The sequence below is a fragment of the Microtus oregoni genome, unplaced genomic scaffold (genome assembly GCF_018167655.1).
Source record: "Microtus oregoni isolate MIOR12 unplaced genomic scaffold, Mior012 000013F_ref0000133, whole genome shotgun sequence".
NCBI classification, from domain to species: domain Eukaryota; kingdom Metazoa; phylum Chordata; class Mammalia; order Rodentia; family Cricetidae; genus Microtus; species Microtus oregoni.
This window is the reverse complement of record NW_024543072.1, coordinates 10,234,482-10,258,556: the sequence shown is the minus strand read 5'-3', so window position 1 is coordinate 10,258,556 and position 24,075 is coordinate 10,234,482. Positions and strand designations below refer to the sequence as shown.

The following is a 24,075-nucleotide window of genomic DNA, read 5'->3' as shown; positions in this document are numbered from 1 at the left end:
TTTATCTGACCATATCCCAGGGACAGGGAAACAGAAGTTCCATTTGGAAGTAACTTCAGCTCTTTCCATCTTTCTCCAGATAGATTACTTCTCCGCATACCAAACTGACTACAGAATTACATAGTGACAGAGGGTTAGGCAGGGGCACAGCGGAAAAACAGACTCAGAGAGGCCCCATTTATTCTCAGTGGGAGTTCCCAGGCTGTGGGCTTTTGGGTTTGCTTCACAGGATGCCATCTGCTATAGCTGAGGTCTAGAATGTTCTCCAAAAGCCCGTGTTAAAGGCTTATTCCTCGGTACATGGTGCTACTGGGAAGGAGGACAACCTTTAAAAGGTGGGACCTACTGGGAGCTCTTTGGCCTTAGGGGCACATCTTTGAGAGGAATTGCAGAGTCTTCTTCTCTCCAAGAGGAGCCAGTGTCCTCCTCTACACACTCATGGTATGTAGTACCACCACAAGCCAAAAAGACCAATAGAGCATGGACCAAAATCCACAGACTGTGAACCCCTTTCCTCTCTTTAAGTTGATGGCCTCTGATGTTTTGTTACAGTAACACAAAGGACCAACAGACAGTCCTTTCTTCCCCAGAGCAGTGCAGGCTCTGTTTGTCACGGGTGCCTTACCCTGGGGCGTGTTCTTCAGGTCTGCAGAGTCACTATCAGACAAATGTCTCCGGATCACGCAGATCTTCAGGGCAAGGAAACCCGCAGATATGGCGACTCCCAAGGCCATACCAATGAGGGCGTATTTGAAATCTAAATCACAGGGAAGAATTGAATTCAGCTGCCAACCTCCAGGGGCTTTTCATGGCTTTACACGCAGTCCAGGCTCATGTTCCTGGCCCTTAACCTTCCAGTGTCCACCTGCTGTGCTAGCCTTGTTTTCCATTGTCCATCCCCAGCCCCTCCTCACCCCCAAAGCCTCCTCCCTGGTCTCTGAAGCTCTCAGAACTGTTCCCATCTTTAAGGGTCATTCAAGTCCAGCAGGACCTGGCCCCTTGAGCTCTAGTGGTGGGCAACTTAATCCTCTGACTTCCTGCCATCCTACCGCATTTATCCCTTAATTTATTCATTGACTCGTCTGTCGAGGACGTGAAAACCGTTGCTATGTGGTGAACCTGAAAGCTAATGGGGAAGGTTCCACACTATCTTAGAGAACCCTGGAGTCTGCTGAGAAAGTCAGGCAAAGGACTCACATTAACGTCACATCACAAGTGGTCTGGACTGGCCTAGGGCCTTCTTAGAGAAGGTGATATGTGCATTGCTCCTTGCTGGTGAAGACAAGCCTCAGTGTAGGGAGGACGGGCTACGTAGGGAAGGGGGCCAATGAACCAATGAAGAGGTGAGGACCAGAGAGAATGGCAGAGCCTGCCGTAGTAAGCCCACAGATACAGGATAAGGCATGGGACAAGCTAAGGCTGCCGATCAGAGACAGATAGCACAGAGGTGGCCTGATGGCTTGTGTCCCCGGGATGGAGTTATTTTGGCCACTAAGTGGGCCTGTGGGCAAGACATGTGATGGCTAGCAAGAATGAACACCAGAATCTACCTGCATTCTTTATAGGGTCTTACCGCAACTCTGTACCAAAACAAACACAGAGGCCACCTACCAATCTCAGTCCCAGCAGACTTGTCCGTTGCCAGCACTCGAGCTCCTCCAACACCTTGAAGAAAACAAGTCCAAGCCTTGTTAGACACCCACTCTGGGCCTGGTGGGGCGGGGGTAACCCAGTGTAAGAACAATTGCTACGCAAGCATGAGAACCCAAGTTCAATCCTCAGCACTTACATTTTAAAAGGGAGAGAATGCATGGCCACACATGTGCCTGTGATGTTGACACAGACTGAATGGTTATTGGATCTTACTGGCCACCAGCATGGCTCTAGGTTCATTAAGAAACCCTGTGTGATGGTTTGAAAGAAAATGGGCCCCAAACGGAGAGGCACTATTGAGAGATGTGGCCTTGTTGGAGGAATTATGTCACTGTGGGGGTGGTCTTTCAGGTCTCCTATGCTCAGGCTATGCCCAGTGCCACAGTTCACTTCCTGTCGCCCGAGGATCAAGAGGCAGAGCTCTCAGTTCCTCCTCCAGCATCATATCTACCTGCACACTGCCATGCCCTGCCCTGATGACAATGGACTAAACCTCTGAAACCGTAAGCCAGTCCCAGTTAAATGTTTTCCTTTATAAGAGTTGCTGTGGCCATGTGTCTCTTCACAGCAATGGAACCCTCACTAAGACAGCCTGTCTCATAGAGGTAGGCAAAAAGTGACAGAGCAATGCACGCCATGTCCTCCTCTGCCTTAACATAAATATGCACAAGTGCATGTGTGCGCACTGCCAGCACACACACAGAGACACACACAATACCCAGCACACACACAGAGGCACACACAATACCCAGCACACACACAGAGACAGAGACAGCCAAGCAGACATGCACACACTCACATGTACATCACATACAGACAGCCAAGCAGACATGCACACACTCACATATACATCACACACACAGAGACAGAGACAGCCAAGCAGACATGCACACACTCACATGTACATCACACACACATAGAGACAGCCAAGCAGACATGCATACACTCACATATACACCACACATACACACACATACAGAGAGCCAAGCAGACATGTACACACTCACATATACATCACACACACACAGAGACAGCCAAGCAGACATGCACACGCTCACATATACAACACACACACACACCCCACACACATACTAAAAATAGCAAAAATGGGCCCAACACTGGTGGGGACAGAGGGCAGCTGGGATGTTGTTTGTCAGACTTGATTCCCCTTCTGCTTCCCCCTGACTACTACTCTCAAGAGCTCAGTGGGGTTCTGACTGCCACAGGGTCTTGGGGCCTGGCTGAGGGGTTCAAACTTTCCCCAAAGCCAAATTGAGGAATAGGGTCCTGTTGGGCTCTGCACACTATTTCTGATCTAAGACCCCTATGCTGATCCCAACCTATATCCTGGTCATTCTCATCACCTCCTGTAGTCTACGCAGTCTTCTGCCATTGGGCCTCTCCCTCTGTCTGGTCCCTCCTCCTCCCCTCTCTGCTCGCATTTGGTCTTGACTATGCTATTGCTTCCCTGGCTCCCCACACCTAGTGAGCTACCCCTTCTGTACCTCGATGGCTCTGTGCTTCCCCAGCCTAAGTGACCGAGCCAGTACTAACTCAACATTTACATAATTGCTTCTGTGCATCGGGTACCATGCTAGTAGCTTCTTAGCTAGTTACCAGCCCACAGAATGTGTCCTGGTGTTCTCCCACTGTCTGCACAGGAGTGTCCAGCATTTGACACAGCATCTGAAATATAGGAAATATTAACAAATACCTGACGAATGAATAAATTATTGATAGAGGCGATAAAGCAATACAGGGATTCCTCATAATTCTGGCAGTTCTGGCCAGGACTTGGAGTCCCTATTCACTAGTAAACTGGTGATACCACAGACCATCTATATAAGACTGTGGGCCTTGGGTAACGGTGGTCAATCCTCAGTCACTTATTCTGAGACAGATGTGTGCAATCCAGTTGGTCATATATTTAATACAACAATCACTCTGTGACGTGGGCCCTATTTGATGAATGAGGGGCCCGAGAGATACTGAGGACTTAAAAATGTGCCCAAAGACCAAAGAAAGTAGAAAGTGGCAGGCTTCCCCAGGAGCGCAGAAGCTGTGTACCATACCTGTGGGAAATATGGTACAAGACTCCCCATGGACACCCAAACCCTGCATCCACCTTCTCTCCTACATACATACCTAGACACAAAAAATATTTATAGTAGCCAATAATAAAGTAGGATGATCATGATGATACAATATAAAAGTTACCTGGCATGCATGAAGTGTTTATTTCAGGATTTTTTTCTTATTAAGCTTTTCAGGGTATGATAGACTTCAGATGGCTGGAACTCCAGAGAAAAATACTAACAACAGTGGGGACATAATTCTATGCCATCCAAGTCAATGGCCAATGCCAATGGCCAAAACGGCCTTAGTGTCCACTCACGCACCTCAGTGGGTCTTCCATGGAAGAGGACAAGTGGCTGGGCCTTGCCTGTTGAGCTCCCAGGAGACTGCCTCCTGACCCCTGACTTTCTGGGGGAGAAAGGGACAGAGACTCTGCTTGCCCAACCAGCAAAGGCCTTTTCCATTTACTCAAGACCACTGGCCAACCTCAGCGACACTCAGCACAGGGTGTTATGCCAGAACTACACTAAGGACAACTGTGTTCTCTGTTCAGTGGGGAGAGGATCATCATAGCAGTCCAGGACTTGTTTTTAAAGATTGGCTTTACTTCTAATTGTGTGCAGGTGTGTGTCCATGTAGGGGCACATGCATCTGTCAGTATGTATGGCTAAAGAAGCCCAGTAGGTGCCAGATCCCCTGGAGCCAGGGGTACAGGCAGTTATGAGTTGCCCAGCTTGGGTGCTGAGAACTCAACTTAGGTCTCTGGAAGAGCAGCGAGCAATCTTGACTACCAGGCACCCCTGGTTCTGAAGTTTTGTTTCACCTGCTTGATGGGTGAATGAAGCCTAGGGATTCCCAAGCAAAAGCACACAGCCTTGTTCTGACCACAGCTCCTGTGCAGACACACAGATGTCCATTTCCTTCGGAACTCAAGCTTACACACTCATACACACACACACACACACACACACACACGTGAGCCCACACCTATGCATACACTCTGCACATAATGACTTTGATTTTCTCTAACGGGTGAAGCCCCCAATAAACTCTACTTCATTAACATTTCCTTTAATGAAACCTGCTGCCCCAGCTAGATTGAACCATTCATGGACCGAAAGATCCAGAACTGCACAGAAGGGCTGTAGATGAGAGCAGGGTTTCAGCAGATACTCTAGCCTCAGAACCACTGTGTTCCCTGTTCACACTGAGTCACACCCTCTGCTGACAGCAGGGCCTCTTTCTGTCTGCATTGGACAAAACACAGGAGTCGGCGAGGGCATCCTCTAGGGATGTTAGGCCTCTAGGGGTCAGCCTGCCTTTGCTGTCCAGTCATCAGCTTTCCGGTTCCCATCTTTGGGTCTCCCCCTTGGTGACCAGAGCTCTTAATGGGAGCATTTGTCGTGAACACTTTACCCCAGCCCCAGATGAAACTGACAAGGAAATATGGGCACAGTTGAGAAAGCCAGCTGCAGAGCCAGTAGCCAGAACCACAGGACCCAGAGGTGTGACAGAGGGCCTCAGACCACTGTGGAGGAGTGAAGAGAGAAAGGAGGGAAAACCCTGGGTCAGAGCCCCCAAGCCCTGCTCCAGCCTCACCACAGCAGCCTGGATCTGCTCTCCCTAGCTCTCGTCCTAGTCAGCGATCCTATCCAGGTTCACTTTGTCCTGAACACTGGGCTCCTTTCTTGGGTCCTTTTATTCCGCTCAGCCCTTTGCAGATCCCTGAGACACCACACTCCCTGTATTATGCTCAGATCACCTCTAAGCCTTGAGACTTTCCACTAGTCTCTGAAGCTTCCAGCTTGGGGACTTCTTCCCTGAGGTCTGCATTACTGCTGAGCAGACAAACTTAGTGGATCTGGATGGAGCTGTGCACTGGAGCAATAAGTCCTGCTAGCCAGCCCTATGGCCACTCGGCGGCAGCCTTTCCCCTCCTCAGGGAGAAAAATCCTCCCAATCCGCCCTAGCTCTTTGCTCTCACTGTGTCACCCGGAGGTCTAACCGTGCTTTCTAATGAGCCCCCGGGTGAGAATCCATCCTCAAGCCAAGCTGCCCCCTGCTAGGGTCACGAGCTGGGGAAGTCCCTCTTGGGCTGTAGACCCTCGGCAAGCCCCTAGCTCTGCAAAGTAGCTGGAGGATGGATGGCCCTATCAGGGCTTGTCTTCCAGCACTGCCAGAGGACCGCCGGATGCCTTGCTCTGCACAGGGATGTGTGAGACCCCAGGAGGAAGCCCGAGAAAAGCCAGCAGAAGCAGAAATTCTCAGCAGGAGTCCTTATAATGTAGAGGCAAGGCATAATACTGGAGCACAGGCTCTAAGACCCTCAAGCAGTTCAGAGGGGCTGGGCCTGGATGTATGTATGTGTCACGACTGCTGTCCCTAAGGCAAATATCACCTGCTTCTAGTCCCATGAGCCTGGCTGTGCACGTGATCATACTCTTGCGTGCACGCGCATGCACACACACACACACACACACACACACACACACACTGTGCCCCAGCACTGTTCCTGAAGAGCTGAGTACACAGGGTAAGCATAGCCTCTGCCATTGCCTTCTAGATGGACTTGCTGAGAGACCGAAGACTTTCGGAGAAGCAGCCCACACAGCCTCCAAGAGGAGTTAGGTGGCACGCTGCATGTAAGAAGTCTCCTTCAGAGAAACTTACATCAAGACACTCACTGTCCTTTCCACACCCCAACTGGACCTGATGCTTTGCCTTTCTCAAAGCAACTTCAGAGAAATTTGATCAGGGCATGAACAAGTAGTCTCTCTCTCTCTGCAGCTCTCCAGCCTTGGGCTGGCTCTGCACGTGGTTTCCAATACTGCAAGAGTCAATGGCTCTTGAGCTAGGGGCATAGGTAACTGAGTGCCAGAGCAGTTCCTTAGCATGCACGAAGTCCCGCATCTCATTGTCAACACTGAAAAGGAGGAAGCGACAAGAGTAGATGGCCCTGTCAATCTATTCTCCTCAAACAGAAAAGGATGGGACCGTCTCGGGAGAGCCGAGAAGAGTGAGCCCCAAGGCACGGTTTGGACTTGCCCATCTCTGTTGGAATCTGACCCACTAACAGCCCATCCCTGGCATCCAGGCCTCTTTGTGCTGTCCACCTGTTGGGGCCACCCTCGCTGGGGGCTAACGCTCCCTGCCACCTTATTTGGGCAGAATCAGGGTGTGTGATTCCCAGTTGTGGGCTGGTCGCCATGTGTCATTCTATAAGTATCTGAGCTAAAAATAGGGGTGGCCACCCTAAGTGTTTGTCAACTGATGCCTGGTCACATTCATCTGGGTACTTAAACATTACAGGGTGGGTGGTGGGTCCTAACTTTAGATCTCATGAATTCCGACATTCCGGACTAGAGGAAATGGGCCTCAAATGTTAGGACCAGCATCCACCCCGCCATTAAAGAGTCCACACACCAACAAGGAACCGGCATCAGGCCAATCCAGAGCACCCTGAGGAGATCATGAGCTGCCAAAAAATGACCAAGGAGACTTGAATAAATGTCTGTCATCATCTTTGATCGCTTGTCTGCTGGTAGCATCTTGATGTTCCTCTGAGGGAGCTACTTTACATGATTTTTGTTGTGTGCATGGCAGAAGGGGAACTGGCTCCAGGACAGCCTTGTGAACCACAGCAATCACTAACTAAGGGAACAGTCCTGATGTATCATCATTATGGAAAAGCAGGCTGTCAAGTGAGGTGGCAATGGAGAACACTGGCTGAAATAGGAAACCATTTCGGATAGCTGCAGAGAAACCTGGTGAGAGCATGCAAGCAGTGCAAGCCCTTATGCCCCCTGGGCCTTTACAGCAGGGCCTTGTATGATGCTTCCCCATCGCCCGCCTCTAACAAAACAAAAACCACTTCGAGAAGTCTGTTCGAAGTCTCCTATTGGCTCTGTTGGTCCGGAATCACTCCTGCATCCTCCTCAGAACTCTCCCCTTGGGACTTGTTCTGTGGCACAGAGGTTCCAATAATACAAGGAGAGCTATGTTCCCTGGAGCCAGGATGGTACCTGAGCCCCCTCGGAACTTGGATTCCTCTCCTGATTGGCAGAGAACAACAGTAGAAGGAAGAGTCGTGAGCTGACCCAGTAGTCGCTCCAAAGCTACTCCGTGTGAACCTAGAAGTATTTTGAAGTCTCAGAGTGATAAGATCAGGTTTGTAAAAAGCGAAGTTGACTTCAACCACAGAGACAAACGAGCAACAGAATTGCGCATGCGCCTCTGAGGCTGGCGCCAACTGCGGAGCACACCCCCATCTTCTGTAGTGGACTGAATCTTCGGGAGCCTGGGCCATGCTGGTACATGACTGGAACTGTGTAGCAGTTGAAGGAGGCTCAGAAAGGACCCTGGGAGTGCGAAATTAAAGGGACAGTCTAGCTGGGTTTCATGCCACTGTTTGAACCTGAGCCTTGCTTTTCTCCTGGGAAAATGGGTACACACAACCCTGTAAGTGTGTAAGAAGCACTCACCAGAAGTGCAGGGAGGAAGAGCCGGAAAACAGAGCCCAGCACAAAGCACTCCTTTTAGGTCGGTGTGAGTGTGGCAGTAGCTCCTCCCCTTCCTGCCTATTCATGAGTAGGTGGGCATCTAAGAAAAAACGAGGCCAGGAGCCCTGTCCCTTTTAGCCCTCCACAGGGCTGTTTGAACGTGACAATGACACTCGTCTGCCATTATGTGCTATGTTGAAACCTTTGTCCCATTAGAACACTGGGGACATACTGTCTGGCCCGAGTTATGTGGGCTCTTCACTCCCCGTGTCTGTGTGGCTTCCACTGGGGTCTAGAACCTTCTGTGATGCCATAAATTACAGAAACCTCAGGCGCCCTATCACGAGCCCCAAAACCACCAGAAGCAGCTTTTCCTGAGTCACCCTTTCTCATATCACAACCAGACCTTACTTAGCCCCTCAACTTTAAGTAAACAGGATGTCCCCACATCCTCCCATGATTCGGTATGCCCCAGTCTTTCTCTGAAAGGACCAAGATTGGAGATAGAGCGGTACAGATCAGAACAAGAGAAAACAGCAGAGAACAGAGCACACAGGCAGAGAGGGCTACAGGCAGCAAGGGGGCACGATGGCTGTCCCTGGTACCCAGGGAGCCCTACCTATGGCAAGAGAATTCCCAAGGACTCAGAGCAATCTCGTAATCCACACACCTAGCCAAACCCTTGAACTTGACGCTCAGGAAGATGGGCAGGGCGGGGGTATGGTCACACACAGGAACGGTCTGTCCATACATTCAGTGATTGGGCAGCAAAGACAGTCAAGGGGACACTCAACCTTGCCTGGGGTGTTGGGAAACTTCTACAAGCTTACAGTTTAATTAAAGATAGGACTAATGGGAGACAGTGAAAAGGGGTAGGAGGGGTGACAAGGGCAGAGGAGGAGGCAAGGATGAGGGCCAGGAGGCTTGAGAAGGGGCTGGGAATGTGAGAACCAAAGAGGTAGCTCAATGGGGTATTAGCTCTTAGAGGTTGTCATGGTGACCTCAAACAAGCATAGGACAGTCCCCCAGGTCTCCTTGTTGCAGTCCTGAGGGCCGGAGGGCATGGTCTTGCCTGTGTTTTGCCAAGCTAGGACATGGCTGCCCTGGGCAGGAGGGAGAAACAGGAAGCCATAGAGGGCCACCAGACTGATGAGGAGGCCATGAAACATGAGCAAGCGCCTCCGCCTTCCAGAAATAGTACCATAATTAAGAGGGGAATAATAACAGTGGGTGACCAGACAACATCAAAACCTGGGCCCATACTGTTTTCCCGAGCAATCTTGGCTAATTAATTCTTAAAGATTCACACACTGGGATCCAAACACTCAGCTTACAGCAGCCAAAGCAATCGATAGCTTCTCAGACTAATGGAGGGGCTGGAGGTGGGAGCTGGCTTGAGTCTGAATGAGAACTTTTGCAAAACTGGGGAGTCCTGGGAGGGTCTGGGTGTATTCTTCCCAGGAGGTAAAGACATGTTCTAACCACACCTGGCAAGGGAGTGGCTGCAAGCCTGGGTTGGGGGGATAGACACTAGGAGAAGGGGAGCATGGTGGATGTTAGCAAGGTAGGCAGTGCCCTCCAAAGGATTCTGGCCCTCACCAGGCCCACACTCACTAGGGAAAAGGTATATTACATGTCCAAACCCATTAGTGAGTGCCTGCAAGCCTCCCTGTGACCTGAGGAGAGGAGGTTATAGGTAGAGAGAGGCACATGGAGGATACTCAGAATCTGGAATTCCCCTTCTGCTGCCCACCACTCTGTCAGTGATTTTGGGCTCAGCGTGGTGGTGTGCTGAGCTCGGTGCCACCGGCAGAGTGTGGTTGTGTGAATCCCCTGGCTATGTGTGCCCCAAGTGAGAGGCAGGCAACAGCTGTCTTTGCACCTGTAAACAAGCTACCCACTTAGAGACTGTCTTTTTCCGTCCTGGTGGGAGAAAGATGGGGCTCTCAAGGGAGTCCTCAGACCGGGAAGAACAGTGCTCCCAGCAAGGGCAAACACTTATAAGAGGAGAAAGGCCTGCAACCCCATCTTGGAGCTTCAGCTCAGAGCTGCCTTTGTGGGGCTGTTCTTGGCAGTGAGCAGGGAAGCAGCCTCAGTGCAGAATAACTAATTAATGATGGTAAAGTATCAGGAAAGAGGGAAGCGCTGTATAACCGCTAAGTGGTGGGGTTATTATTATTCATGCAATATTCATACTGTACTCTTCAGCCTTGGGAAGCTTTGCGAGAGTCCCGAGGGACCTGCTGAGGGAAGCACAGACTCAGGGCAGCAGAGCTGTGGGATGACAGCTGGCCTGGCCCATGTGAAGGGCCATGACACTGCAGAGAAAGCAGCCGCTAGCAGCCCATATAGCAGTCCCAGGGCAAGGCTGCCAGATCCACATCTGCCTCTGTTTACCAACCGAGGCTGTTGAGTGAACCCTGCTGTGCCCTGGGCACCTTGCTCTAGGTGTCTCTGCAAAGGCAGCTCCTGATGTTTGCAGAGCTCAGGGTGTGTCCCGTATTTAAATATTTAAGTTATAATTCAAGACACTTGCTGTGCCTGCCTCACCCTACCCCTTCACTCAGAAACCCACAGTCCCCTTTTGAAGAGAGAAGTCTTGCTATAACGCTTCCAGAGGCAGCATGGCAGAGCAGAAAGAAGCGGGGCTTGGTCCCAGTTGCCTGGGACCCCAGACCCTCAGAACTGGAGATGGGGCATACTGCTCGTAGATACTTCACAGAATCCTTTGCCCAAGTTTGGCTTTCCTCTAGACTTCTGGCTGATGCTAAATCATGTTCCATCTCCATCATTTGGGGAGAAGAGACCCTATTTTCTGGATATCTGGTCTGCTGGTAGCTGGAAATAAAAGCAACTTATCCCTCCCTCTCTCGTCTCCAGGGCAACCACTATGTTGAGGTTTCTCCTGTCTTCACACATGCCTTTGCTTGCATTTGGGGGCTCCCATACCCACACATGCCCTTCCCCACAACTGAGTGCTGACCTAAGTCTTGAACTTCACAAATATTTCCTGGCAAGATCAAGAAGAGGAAACGCCTTTGCATTTTACATACATACACGTGCATGCGTGTGTGTGCATGTATGTGTGCCTACAGTATCTGGGACCTCAGAACACAGTCCTCTCTGGGTGACTGATCCCAGGAGGAGACAGAAACTGTTAGGCTCACATGTCCGCATATGAATGATATTAGGTATGAACCTGGGACAACCCAGTTCTGCGAAGGTCTCACACCAGCATAGGAAGCAGACCATTATAGAGTTGACCTATCATCAGGGGTCACACATGGCTCAGTGATCAGGGCTTGTCAATGTCACAGGAATCCCTGATGTTCAGTGCCCCAAGGCAGGTCAAGATTCTTCACTGAGTCTCTCCAGGACCCTTCCTACTTCTGCTTAGCTGCCAATGGCGGCTGTCACACAACAGTGGGCCCGTCCTGCCCAGCATTATTCTCCAGTGAAGCTAGACCTTGACTGGCCATCAGCTGTGACAGAAACAACCTCTGGGCCACACTCTTAGCCTTGGCCTGCACACTATTTCTTGTGAGAAGGCGTGCATGAGGAGTGCAATTGGGTCTCAAGGGGCCAGTGCTGGCCCTGATGGCTCTTGCACAGTTCTGGCCAGTCTTGGGGTTGGCGCAGCTGGGCACCAGGCAGACCCTTAGGAGTGAGCAAACCCAGGATTTCCCTGCTGAGAATCTAATGGAATCAAATGTAATAAAAAGACCAGTTGAAGCAGTTCTTGTAGATAAATGAGGGTCTGGATGTGAGATTAGGAGGAAGCTCAGACAGTTTAGCTTGGGAGCTGACGAGAAAGCTGACTGATCTATGCAACCTGCTCTTAGCCTCTCAGCCACCCCACCCCCCGTGGGGCATTTCTTCCCTTCAGGATCCTCTGGGATCATGGATATTTGATGGAGATCTGGTAACACCAACACCCTCTAGGATAGTATTACTCCAAATCAGCCCCCCTCCTCAGTGTGCTCCTCTGAGTCTGGGAAGGTGGAATGTGCTTCCTTATTCCAGTCACACTAAAATAACTAAAATCCCTCTGTACCATATTCCAAAACAAATGCAAGTGGGACCTGAAAGGTAGAGAGAAGGCAGGGTGCCCAGGACTCTGAGATTCCTGGAATAAGTAGAAAGTGGATTCCCTTGAATTTCCTGTGTGATATATCTCAGATCGGATACTAGTAAAAGCTGCAGCTAAAGGTACCCTCATTGTCACAAGTTCAGCAGGGTTCAAAATCACCTAGGAGATGTACTATGGTGTGTCTGTGATGGTGTATCCCATGAAGGCTAACTGAAGATGGAAGATCCACCCTGAAGTGGGGGTCACCCCCATGGATTGGGAGCCCAGACTTGGGGAACAATGGGAAAAAGGGTGATGGCAGATGAGAGCTGGTATCTCCACTGCCTGGTCAGCCTCATGATCCCCCTACCATGAACTCTGCCAAGATGGACACTATCCTGGCAAATCGTAAGCCGAAATCCATCCTTTATCTCATGAGTTGCTTTCTGTGGTCATTAGGTCACAGAGTCAAGAAAAGTAAACAATTCACCCAGGAGCCAAGAAACACTAAGAAGCACAGGTGTAAGAGAGTCCCAAGGAAAGCCAGTTCTCCTCCAGGCACGGCGGCACATTCCCTAACTCCAGCTTCCAGGTGAAGATGGGAGGACTTCGAGCTTGATGCCAGCCTGCATCATAAGTTTAAGAACAACCTGAGCTGCATACAAAGAGCCTGTATGAAGAAAGAGAGAGCAAACAAGACAGAAGGGAGAGCAAACAGAAACTAAGAAGCTTAAACGCAAAAAAAGAAAGACAGTAAAAATGAATGTATAAAATGGAATTCACAAAGACATAAAATATTTGTCAACTTAATGAAAATCACACACCCAAACATGTGAACCATAGCTAACACTGCCCGAGAGAGAAAATCACATCACTAAATTCTTGGGGAAAAAAGGCTTTAGTCCATAATTTACCATTTCAAGAAACTCAAGGACAGACAGCTAAAGATGCTCAAGGCAAGTAGAGGAAAGTTAGGTGATAGGGTGGTTATCGGAGAGAAATTGAGTTGAAAACAGAAAAGCAACACTGAAAATCAGTAAAACAAGAAATTGTTTCTTTGAAAATATGATTCAGTTGAGAAATCCTGACAAGACTGACAAAGGACACTCTAAAGCACACGCTCCCAAAGTAAGGCATGAATTAGGACTATCATTCCAGAGTCGAGGCACCAAAGATGATGCTGATGGTCACAATGGACAATAACAAGAATTAATAATAACAACAACAAGAAGAAAGTGTTATGAAATGTTCTACATATAAAATTTTGCCAGTTTAGAAAAATGTACCAATTTCTCAAAACTTACAAATTACCAAAATTCACTTACCATGAACTATATATTCTAAATAGCCTTGAGATACATTAAGGAAATTGAACTTACTTATCAAACTCCCCCAAAGGAACACATATATCCATACTCTTTTGTGAGATGAGTCTAGCAAGAATTGAAAAGTTTAGCAGCAATTCTTTATCATTATTCTCAAACATGGAAGAGAAAGGAATGCTCCACCCATGTTTTGAAGTCCACCTCATCCTAATTATTAAATCCAGACACCAGCAGCACAACAGCACACGGAACCTCTTGATCACGGTTACCAAAATCCCTGACCGTTATCAGTCAATGTAAAAATTAAACATGGCTGAATGGAGTTTTCCAGGACATAGACTGATTCGATATTTGAACACCAGTCAGTGTCACCTGCCATACCCACAGGCTACAGAAGAAAAGTCACATGACCATGTAAGCAAGGCAGTACATTAGGCCACGTTCTATGATGCTATGCTCATCCATGACAAAACCTCTCTTAAAAGCAGAGATGGAGGGAACCTTCTTCACTATCACAGAGACCATCTGCAAGCTTACTGTCAGCTAACAGCACTTGTAATCAGTAGTTCTTAACCTGTGGGTTGTGATTCCCCACAGTGGTCATATATTACATATCCTGAATATCAGATGAATACATTATGATTCATAAGAGTAGCAAGGTTGCAGTTATGAAGTAATTTTATGGTAGGAGTCACCACAAAGTGAAGAACTGTATTATAAAGGGCCACGGCATTGGGAAGGTTAAAAACCACTGTTCTTACTGGTGAAAAGTAAGGTACCGGTCCACTTAGATCAGGAACAATGCAGGGGGATCTGCTGTCACTGCTTCTTTCCAGTTCCATACTACAAGTCCTAGCCGGGCCAGCAAGATAAGAATAGGGAGTGAACGTGGGGTGGGGTGGGAGGAAATCCTGACCTCATTTGCATGTAATATAACGGTCAGAAGAAAATCCTAAGTGATCAAACAATAACTCATAGAATAAGTGACTTCAACAAGGTGGTGAGACTCAGAACCGCACATGCAAACAACGGGGCTTCTTTACATTCAACTATGCAAAGGAGGAAAGACTTGAAAGACAATATAATTGGTAATCACTCGAGAACGCTCAGACGTGAGTCTAAACATGCACACTCATTCATGTACTGCACACTGAGGAGAGAAATCAAGAATATTAGTGAGTTCCTAGAAGATACATACATAAGAAAGACGTCCTATTTCTCACAATTGTTCTACACCTTTATGCAAATCACATCAAAAAGCACAGTAAGTTTTTCTGTGGATATCCAAAGACTTTTCAGATTCACCTGGCTGGAATAATTAGAAGGGACTACTGGACAAGCTAAAGATGTTCTGTAGCTTGGGACTTGAGGCTGCTCCCATGGCAGAGACAGACATGTATCAGCAGAAAGGAGCACCAAAATCAATTCTACAAGTACAGCTATCTGCTTTTTGACAAAGCAACTGATTCAGGTCAATGGAGGAAGGATGGTTTTTTTTTTTTTCAGCAATCAGAGACCTGTAGGTCAAAAAAAAAAAAAAAAACCCAATAACAACAAAATACAATAGCAAATATAATACACTTAGATATAAATTCTTAACACACACAAAAGGACCAAAATGCATCATGGGGGCTGGGGTGGTACCATAGTGTATAAAGTTCTCAGATGCAAGCGTGAGGCCTTGAGTTCACGCCTCCAGCACCCACATCCAAAGCTGGGCACAGTGATATATACCTGTAATCCCAGAGTTGGGGAATTAGAGACAGGGGATGCTAGGAGCTCACTGCCCAGAAAGCCTAGCTGAATTGATGAGTTTCATGATCAGTAAGAGACCCTATGCCAAAAGAAATGGAGGGTAATAGTGAAAGACACCTGATGATGACAGTGGCCTCTAGCTCACACATATAACTTGAACATCTGCACACACTTGTATATACACACATATGAACACATACATACATACAAAACACCCACATACACAAAACAGATTTAAATGCAAAGCATGAAACCGTACAAAATCGGATGGAAATCTTGAGGACTTAAGGTGAAAATTTCTCAGGGTTCTTATCAAAAGAAAAGCCTGTCAAAGAGAAGTAAACTAGAAAGTTAAACTTCGCCAACGTTAGATACGTACAGGCTGGAGAGATAGTTCAGTAGTTAAGACCTCTTGCTGAACTTCCAGAGGACTCCAGATTGGTTCCAGCACCCATATCATGTGACTTACCACCTCCTGTAACTTCAGCCCCAAGGAATCTGACACCCCCTTCTGGCTTCTGTAGACACAAACACACACGTGTCATGCACACATGTAGATACACACAGAAACACACACATAAAAACAAAAAATAAGGCCAGGTATAGTTCTGCCTTTGCTCTCAGTACTCAGAAGGCAGAGGCAGGCAGATCGCTATATGAGTTTGAGACTCTTCTAGTCTACAGAGCAGGTTCCAGGCCAGTCAGGGCTACGTAGTGAGAACTTGTCTCAAGTTTTTAACTTAAAGATTAAAAAAAAATGGGCCTTTAAAATAGCCAATATTTTCTGCAGTCATGGATTTGGAAGATGGTACTCACACTTCTATATGGTTCAAAGAACACCTGAAAGTCAATAGTAAAACCCAGCAACCAACCCCAAAGAAAAAACTGAAGCCAGGGAGTAACCGGGTTAGAAAAGGGGACGACTCCCCAAAGCTAGTCCTGCTGTCTTGCTCTGTGGATAAACTGGCTCTGCCCACTTGTCCCAGGCTCTTCCCTTCCCACCCGCCCGCTGGCTAAGAGGCCCTAGTGGATGGCTCCCTTTCGACTCCTCCTGATAATCTGGCAGCAAAGGCGAGCAAACACACTGATTCTCTCTCACACACATCTCACCGCAGAATCTAAAGCATTGTCTTGGCAAGGAACTGGAGCAAGGGAAAAGCTGTCAGGAAAGATTCGTACAAAGATCTCAGGGACTAAGAGCCAAGGAATAAAGTGATGAGTTTGACTTTGTAAGATAAAAACGAATTTAATTCTCTTTACCCTGGCCTCTGCCATCTTTTCATTATAAATTAAGGCAGTGGGTGGAGAAAGCCTCTCTCTTTCAATAACTCTGGCTCCTTCAGTGAAAGATGTTTTAGGCCCTGGAATGTAATTAAAGTGATATTGTATTCCTTTTAGTCTCATGATTATAATAATACATAGAATTCTGCAGATGCTCCAACACCATTAAAACAAAGACAGATGGCTGACGTTTCTGCTGCAATTTAAATCCTTGGGAGTGTTTCTTATGGCAGCACTCTGAGAACACAGATGATAAAATGCTGAGGACTTCTTACCAGATATTACCAATGGGTATTCTTCAATCAATATTTAGCACAACCTAAACATATTGACCATCTAGTATTTAAGTAGAAGTTTTGATGACCACAGTCCAAGACCTAGTTTGGGGTCTTTTAATATAAGGTCAACAGTGCTTCAGCCTTTCTCATGCTATCTGTACCTCCATCCATGAAGTTGAAGGTAACAGCATTGCCATGTTGTTTTTCAATAGAAAAATGGGTCATTTGAATGCAATCATTATGGAGGATCAGGTAACCCCAAAGTGAGCATTGCTGTGACCGTGTTGGCTTGACAAAAACATCGCTGGACTGAACAACCAAGTCCATGTGTATCTCAGCCTAAAGGAGGCTAAAGTGATATGGCTAGTCCAGGCAGTACCTGCCCCTACATCAAGGTGGTAACAACCATCGTGGGAAATACTGAAATGCCATTCACGGATGGTTAAAGTATTTTATTAGCATTACAGTTCCTAAGGCTTGTGACTGTATTATAGTTATGTAAGGGAATGATTCAGTCTTCATTTTCAATTGACACAGTACATTTGCATGTCTTTATAGGGCACAGTATAACGATTCAACATACACGTACAATGAGCAATGGTCAGCTAGGGAAAACTGGCAGTTTCTTCCCTCTTCTCGTGTCCCTATAACTGGAAACTCAACACTCCCCTAGCTATTCTGAAGTGTTCCACAAATTGCTGCAGATTGCAATCCCCCTGTTGTGTAGCACAACTAATGAAAACCCAGAGACAGATTTTGGGGTTCAACCTCAAGATCAGAAAAGCAAAACAGTCAAGCCGCTAGAGAATCTTACCTTAATGAAATCTTCAGACTGAAAGAGAGCGAGTTCCTGTCTCATACCACTTTATATCCCTCTCTAGTGCTGGGATTAAAGGTGTGCACCATCACTGCCCAGCCTCTATGGCTAACTGGGGTGACTGCTGGGATTATAGGTGTGTGCAACCACTGACTAGCCTTTATGGCTGACTAGTGTGGCTGCTTTTCACTGACCTTCAGGCAAGCTTTATTTATTAAAATACAAATGAATTATCACTACATTTCCCCTTTTTGTCTAAAACAAAAAGAAGGCTATAACTGATAAAAGAAAAACTACATATAATAAGTACATGACTATATACAATATATACAGTCAAAAATTCATCAACAATGTCTAGTTCATTTGCATTTGACAAATTCAGAGAAAATACTCCGTCATCTATCTCATCTTGGTCTCATTAGTATTTAGAAAATTCAAATTTAATAATGCTTTATGCAATCTACTTCTAGGGGTATTTATCATCCCTTTCTGTTTATTTAACATATCCTTTAGAGTTAGATTTGATCTTTCTGTAGATCTGCCTGCCCTGTAGGATTTTGTGATATACCTGTAATATGCTTTATATTATAATGAGCAAAAGAACTGTTCCATTTTCTTATAAACATATGCTGGACCATTGTCTGTCTTTATTTGTGCAGGTATACCCATGATGGCCATAACTTCTAGCAAATATGTGATTATCCAATCAGCCTTTCCAAACTCAATGCAGTTGCTCATTGAAAACCTGAATAGGTATCAATAGTGTGGTATACATATTTTAGTTTTCCAAATTCTACAAAATGCAACACATCCATCTGCTATACTTCATTCCTTTGAATACCGTTTGGGTTACTTGGTAGTGGTGTTTGGTTGTATAAAGAACAAGTAGGACATTTCCTTATAATTTCCTTGACATCCAGCACTCAGGAGGCAGAGGCAGGCGGATCTCTGTGAGTTCGAGGCCAGCCTGGTCTACAGAGCTAGTTCCAGGTCAGGCTCCAAAGCCACAGAGAAACCCTGTCTCGAAAAAACAAAAAAAATAATAATAATAATTTCCTTGACTTGTTGCCATGTAATGGAAAAATCCTTGACATGATGTTTTCTTTATGAAATTCTGAGGCCTTCAGTACATTTCCAATCAATAATTGATCGATTTCTGCATTACCTTGTGCTAAAGGACCTGGCAGACCCATATGAAATTGGATGTGTGTTACGTATATGGGAAGATGCCTATTCCTGATTATATCTTGTAACTGAATAAATAATAAGTCAATTCTGTGTCATAAATTCAGCGGTTTCAATATACAAAACAATGGTTTCTGCAAATTGTGAATCAGTAACTATGTTGAGAGATTCTTTTCAATCCTTTAGTACCAGGAGAATAGCATATAATTCTGACTTTTGAACAGAATAATAAGGGCTTTGATACACTTTACTTGAATTTTCTGATTTGTAACTTGCCTTTCCTGATTTATTTGCATCACTATAGAATGTAGGGGCTCCAGTTATTGGTGAAAGGGAAGTAAGATAATCTTTAATTAGAAAATAAAAATAATTCAAACAATAAAATCAAGCTATTGGTTGAAGCATATTTATTGCTTTATTACTGATAAATGCATATAGAAAATCACTAGTAACTACTTCATAATGAAAATTTTCAACCATGCATTAGAATATCAGCATTCAGTTATGGGCCTGCTACTATTGCTTACACTTTCAACCGTGTCTGATTTTAATCAGCATGCAAACCCGTTGATTCAGAACTGTGGAAAAGCCATGATACATGCACAGCTTCAACTGAATATGCCACATTCCTCAGAGATGCGGTCAGGCACACTGCATCTTCTACAAGGCTACTTCTAAACATAAACAAGTCATAAAGGATAAAACTTAAGACTTCTATTTAGTTCTAAAAGGCTTAGCTGGAAATCCTGGTTCTTTGAGGGTAAAGAATAGGTTTAAAGCCCTGGGGAAAAGGAACTGAGATGTCTGTCTTTACGAAGCAGTAAGTTTTGTTGTCAGTAACTCACTTACTGAGAGCTATAGGATTGGTGAGGGTACATACGCAGACTGATTTCTGGTTCACATTAGTGAACAGCTCCCTGGGGAAAGTTAAGGAGCAGAGTTACAATAAAATAAACTCAAGCAGTAGCGCCCTGAAATTTAGCATTTTAAAACTCTTGGCCAAGGGGTTCTTCCAAAATGGTATAATAAATAGCCCAGCAATGTTCCAAATAAACTAGAGACAGTTTGCTTGCACCCTGGAGGCGGGAGGGTCTCTTCATAGTTTTCCTATCACAGGTACATAAAGAGTAAACAAAAGACGACAGGAATATTGAATACTAATTAGCCACATACTTTGAGACCACAAAATCTCATAGCATAGTTTTACACTCAGAACCATAAACATGGAAAGGATAAGAACACCAGCATCACTTCCTGCCCTGGACACGCACTGTGTCTCTTCTTCAGCCCCCATCCACTGCTCTGCTCTTCAGGAAGACACTCTCAGAGCGTGCAGGTGTGGTCACCTGTGGCATCTGATCCCTGTGCCCCGCCTTCTTCATGTCACGTGATGTCCCTCCAGCTCCACCCACACGGCTGAGCCTGTCTCTAGGCTTGGGAAACACACACTCATGCATCTAGGGTTTAAAGAGAGCCCTGATGTTATGCAGCCTGGCCTCAAATGATTTATAGAACAAGGCACACAGAAAGAAACCCCCGATGAAGAAAGTGGGGTGAACTGCTCTCAACAGTCAACCCTTCTGAGTATATGCATACTCCTTGTTGTTCGCGCTTTTCTTTAAGTTTGAAATGGAAATCTGAACAATGCGTTTTAAAAACCATGAGGGTGTTTTCATGGTGACCCCATTTCCATTCTGAGCTGAGAGGCCCGTTGCTGTAGGCTGTGAAAGGATAGCTTGGATGTGTCAGAATGCCCCATTTTGAATCTGAACTCAGCGGCCACTTTCCTGCTCTGTGACCTCTGAGAGGCCACTTCACCATCGTGTGCTTCTCTGTCCGTCTGTCCAAATGGGCCTGGCTACAAGGACAGCCCCTGTTGGGTTGTATTTGAGAGGCAAACAAGGTCCATGGGCAGCTCTTAGGGAAGCATGACACGGGTTAACCCTCAGGAAGTGGGCTTCACCATGCTTGTGAGGAAAAGCTGCAGAGCAAGAAGGAGTGACCAGAGTCAAGAAGATTCTGTGCAACCTTACCGTACATGGCCAAGTGTCATGAGCTATTTGTCAAACCTGCACTACAGTGTTCAAATATAGACAGATCCAGAACCAGGGCTCAGAACAGGCAGTTCTCGTGACTATTAAATGGGGACTGAATGGCAGCAGCCTTGCAAAGAGGTCGTAAATGAAAGACTCTAAAGCAAATATTAGGGATGTTTATATTACAGACATAAAAATAACACTAGACCTTTCCGTGAAGGCACACACACAAATGCATTTCAGATACTACCCTTGAATGGCACAGCCTGTTTTAATAAGGTGACTTTTAGAATGTTTCTCAGACAATGCTCTAGTTTGCTTTTCTGTTGCTGTAATGAACACCATGACCACTGCCAACTTACTAACTTAAACAAGCTGCTTAGTGGCTAACTTCTACCTGGTGTTTGCTAGGCTTTCTGACACAGCCCAGATCACCTGCTCAGAGGTAGCACCACCCACAGGGAGCCCTGTGACATCATCAACCACCAAGACAAGTCTCCCACAGACAGGGCACTGACCAATCCCATCCGGACAATCCCTTCGTTGAGATTCCCTCTGTGGGAAACTTTTACCCTGTTATTTTATTAGAGTAAATTCTTTGACCTGGAATTTCTGGGTCAAACACTGTGAACAGCTTCAGCTTCTTCTCCACCCACCAAATGCCTCCATGAAGTTAAATCAGTAAATCTCCCTAATGCCTGATCCTGTGTGTACACCACGAGACATTGTGCTAAGAAGACAGAAGGCAGTAACAGGGTTAATCCTCTCAACTTCAGTGGGAAGTGGGATGGACCATTAGCTGCCTCGACAGATGAGGAGACTGAGTACCCAAGGTGTGTTTCCACGCAGCTGAGGACTTGACTGAGCCAAGGTAAATGTTAGCCCATACTTCACAGCCCAAAAGCACCAAAACCTGCCACATGCTATTACTTCTTTCAGGGTCTGACAGCCTGAGTATTGCAAGCTATTGTCTGCAATTCTTCAATGAATTCCCTGTTTATGGAATTTTACTTTATTTACTACTTTTCTTAAATTCACAACTCCCCCCCCCGGTTCCCTGGGGCAAATGGGTCTGTATTTCTGTCGGCTCAAAGCAGAAATGAGAGATTCCGCTGGCTCCAGCCTCTGCTCAGCAGGAACACCGAGTTAGCTGTCCTGAGAACCTTCACTCACTGCTTACTGGTTCCTGCCATCTCATCACTGTCACTACCAGGGAGCCACGCCCACATGTAGATGAGAGTGCCTGTCTTGACATGCTAATTCCCAAGATCTAGGTCTGTGCTGCCCCTGCCTGGCACAGGCACACATGGAGGGCAGCTGGGGGAATCTTTGTCTACTTAGGAAGCAGTCTGCTTGTCTCTCCATTTTTGTTTAGTTTTCTGGAAAACACATCTTAAATTATAAGACTGCTGTCTTTCCAGAAAAACAAAGATGGTGTGCTGCTGGACGTGAGCATAGCTGCCTTCCAAAGAAACAACAGTTGACATCCAATCTGCAAAGCAGCACTTCTCCCCATCATTGTGGTCCACATCTCTGCATCCCCATCACTGCGGTCTACATCTCTGCATCCCCATCACTGCGGTCCACATCTCTGCATCCCCATCACTGAGGTCCACATCTCTGCATCCCCGTCACTGCTGTCCACATCTCTGCATCCCCGTCACTGCTGTCCACATCTCTGCATCCTCATCACTGCGGTCCACATCTCTGCATCCCCGTCACTGCTGTCTACATCTCTGCATCCCCATCACTGTGGTCCACATCTCTGCATCCCCATCACTGAGGTCCACATCTCTGCATCCCCATCACTGAGGTCCACATCTCTGCATCCCCGTCACTGCTGTCTACATCTCTGCATCCCCGTCACTGTGGTCTACATCTCTGCATCCCCATCACTGTGGTCCACATCTCTGCATCCCCATCACTGCTGTCCACATCTCTGCATCCCCGTCACTGCTGTCCACATCTCTGCATCCCCGTCACTGCTGTCTACATCTCTGCATCCCCATCATTTCAGTCCACATCTCTGCATCCCCATCACCGCTGTCTACATCTCTGCATCCCCGTCACTGCTGTCCACATCTCTGAAAATCTCTAACCATCTTGCTAAACTTTTCTCCAGTTCTCCATGTTTCCTCTCTATGCTTCTCTGGATATTTTTTTTTCTTTCCTGTTGGGACCACTTTACCCCCGACTGTCTCCATCCTTCTACCTTTCAGGGCTTAGCAATAAAGGTGATTTCTAAAAATAAAGATGCTTCTGGGTCCACTCCACACAAAGTCACCAGGACTGGGGCAGCACCATCTGCCTCTCTCTGCTGTGCAATTATCTTGATTTGGGTCACTTAAGTTTAACTCAATTCTCTTGCGAGTCCACAAAGTAAACATTATTATCTTCCATTTCATTAGGTCAGAAACTGAAACTCAGAGTGTCAGAAGCATATCCCAGTTTGTGATGAACAAAGAAAGCCACAGTGGAAGCAGATTGTTCTTAGATAGCCTGGCACTCTCCCCCCAACGCCACCCCTCCCCTCCTCCCTCAGCCCAGCCAACACTTGTTTGAAACAGAGACATTGCTCACTGTCCACCAGAGTCAACAAAGCCACCTTCTATCCTGAGGGATGTGTCATGATTCAAAGGGGAAGCCCATGGCTGTTCTCTGCAGCTTCTGCTCACTAGGCTCCCAGGCTGGCAGAGGTAACACCCACTTCCATTTCCACCACCTGACTTCACTTACCCAAGAGGACCAGAAGGGCTCTCAGTGTTGGGACCCTAGAGCTCATGGTGGTGTTCTGTTCTGGCTCCCGAGAGAGCTGCCAAGTGAGCCTAATAACCCCAGCTCCAGGGATGGGAGCCAAGCCCCACGTGACTGACAAGGAAGGAAGCTCCAGCCGCAGCGGGTTCCTCTTGGCCCTCTGCAGGCAGGGTGGGTGGGGGTGGGAGTGGTGAGGGAAGTCCTGTTACTTGGTCTGCCGGGTAGTGCGAAGTTAGCATACGCTGGATGCTGAAGCAGTCACTATAAGTACTCTGGCTCTCTCCATAGCTCTAAGACTGAAGCATCACTTCAGGTGGATTTCTTTCCCAAAGGCTCCCCGCTGGCAA

The 24,075-nt window shown here is 46.9% G+C and overlaps 1 protein-coding gene across 1 annotated transcript in view; it reads right to left on the bottom strand.

Annotated features, from left to right (window-relative positions):
* Tmem273 (transmembrane protein 273) overlaps positions 1–23,821 on the bottom strand; it is a 33,201-nt gene extending 9,380 nt beyond the window's left edge. The window contains exons 1-3 of the mRNA XM_041663030.1: positions 23,711–23,821; positions 1,612–1,665; positions 626–757 (exon numbers count right to left, since the gene is read on the bottom strand). Coding sequence (XP_041518964.1) covers positions 626–757; positions 1,612–1,665; positions 23,711–23,756 — 232 coding nt within the window. The 5' untranslated portion in view covers positions 23,757–23,821. The remainder of the gene's footprint in view (positions 1–625; positions 758–1,611; positions 1,666–23,710) is intronic.
* Between the last annotated feature and the right edge of the window lie 254 nt (positions 23,822–24,075).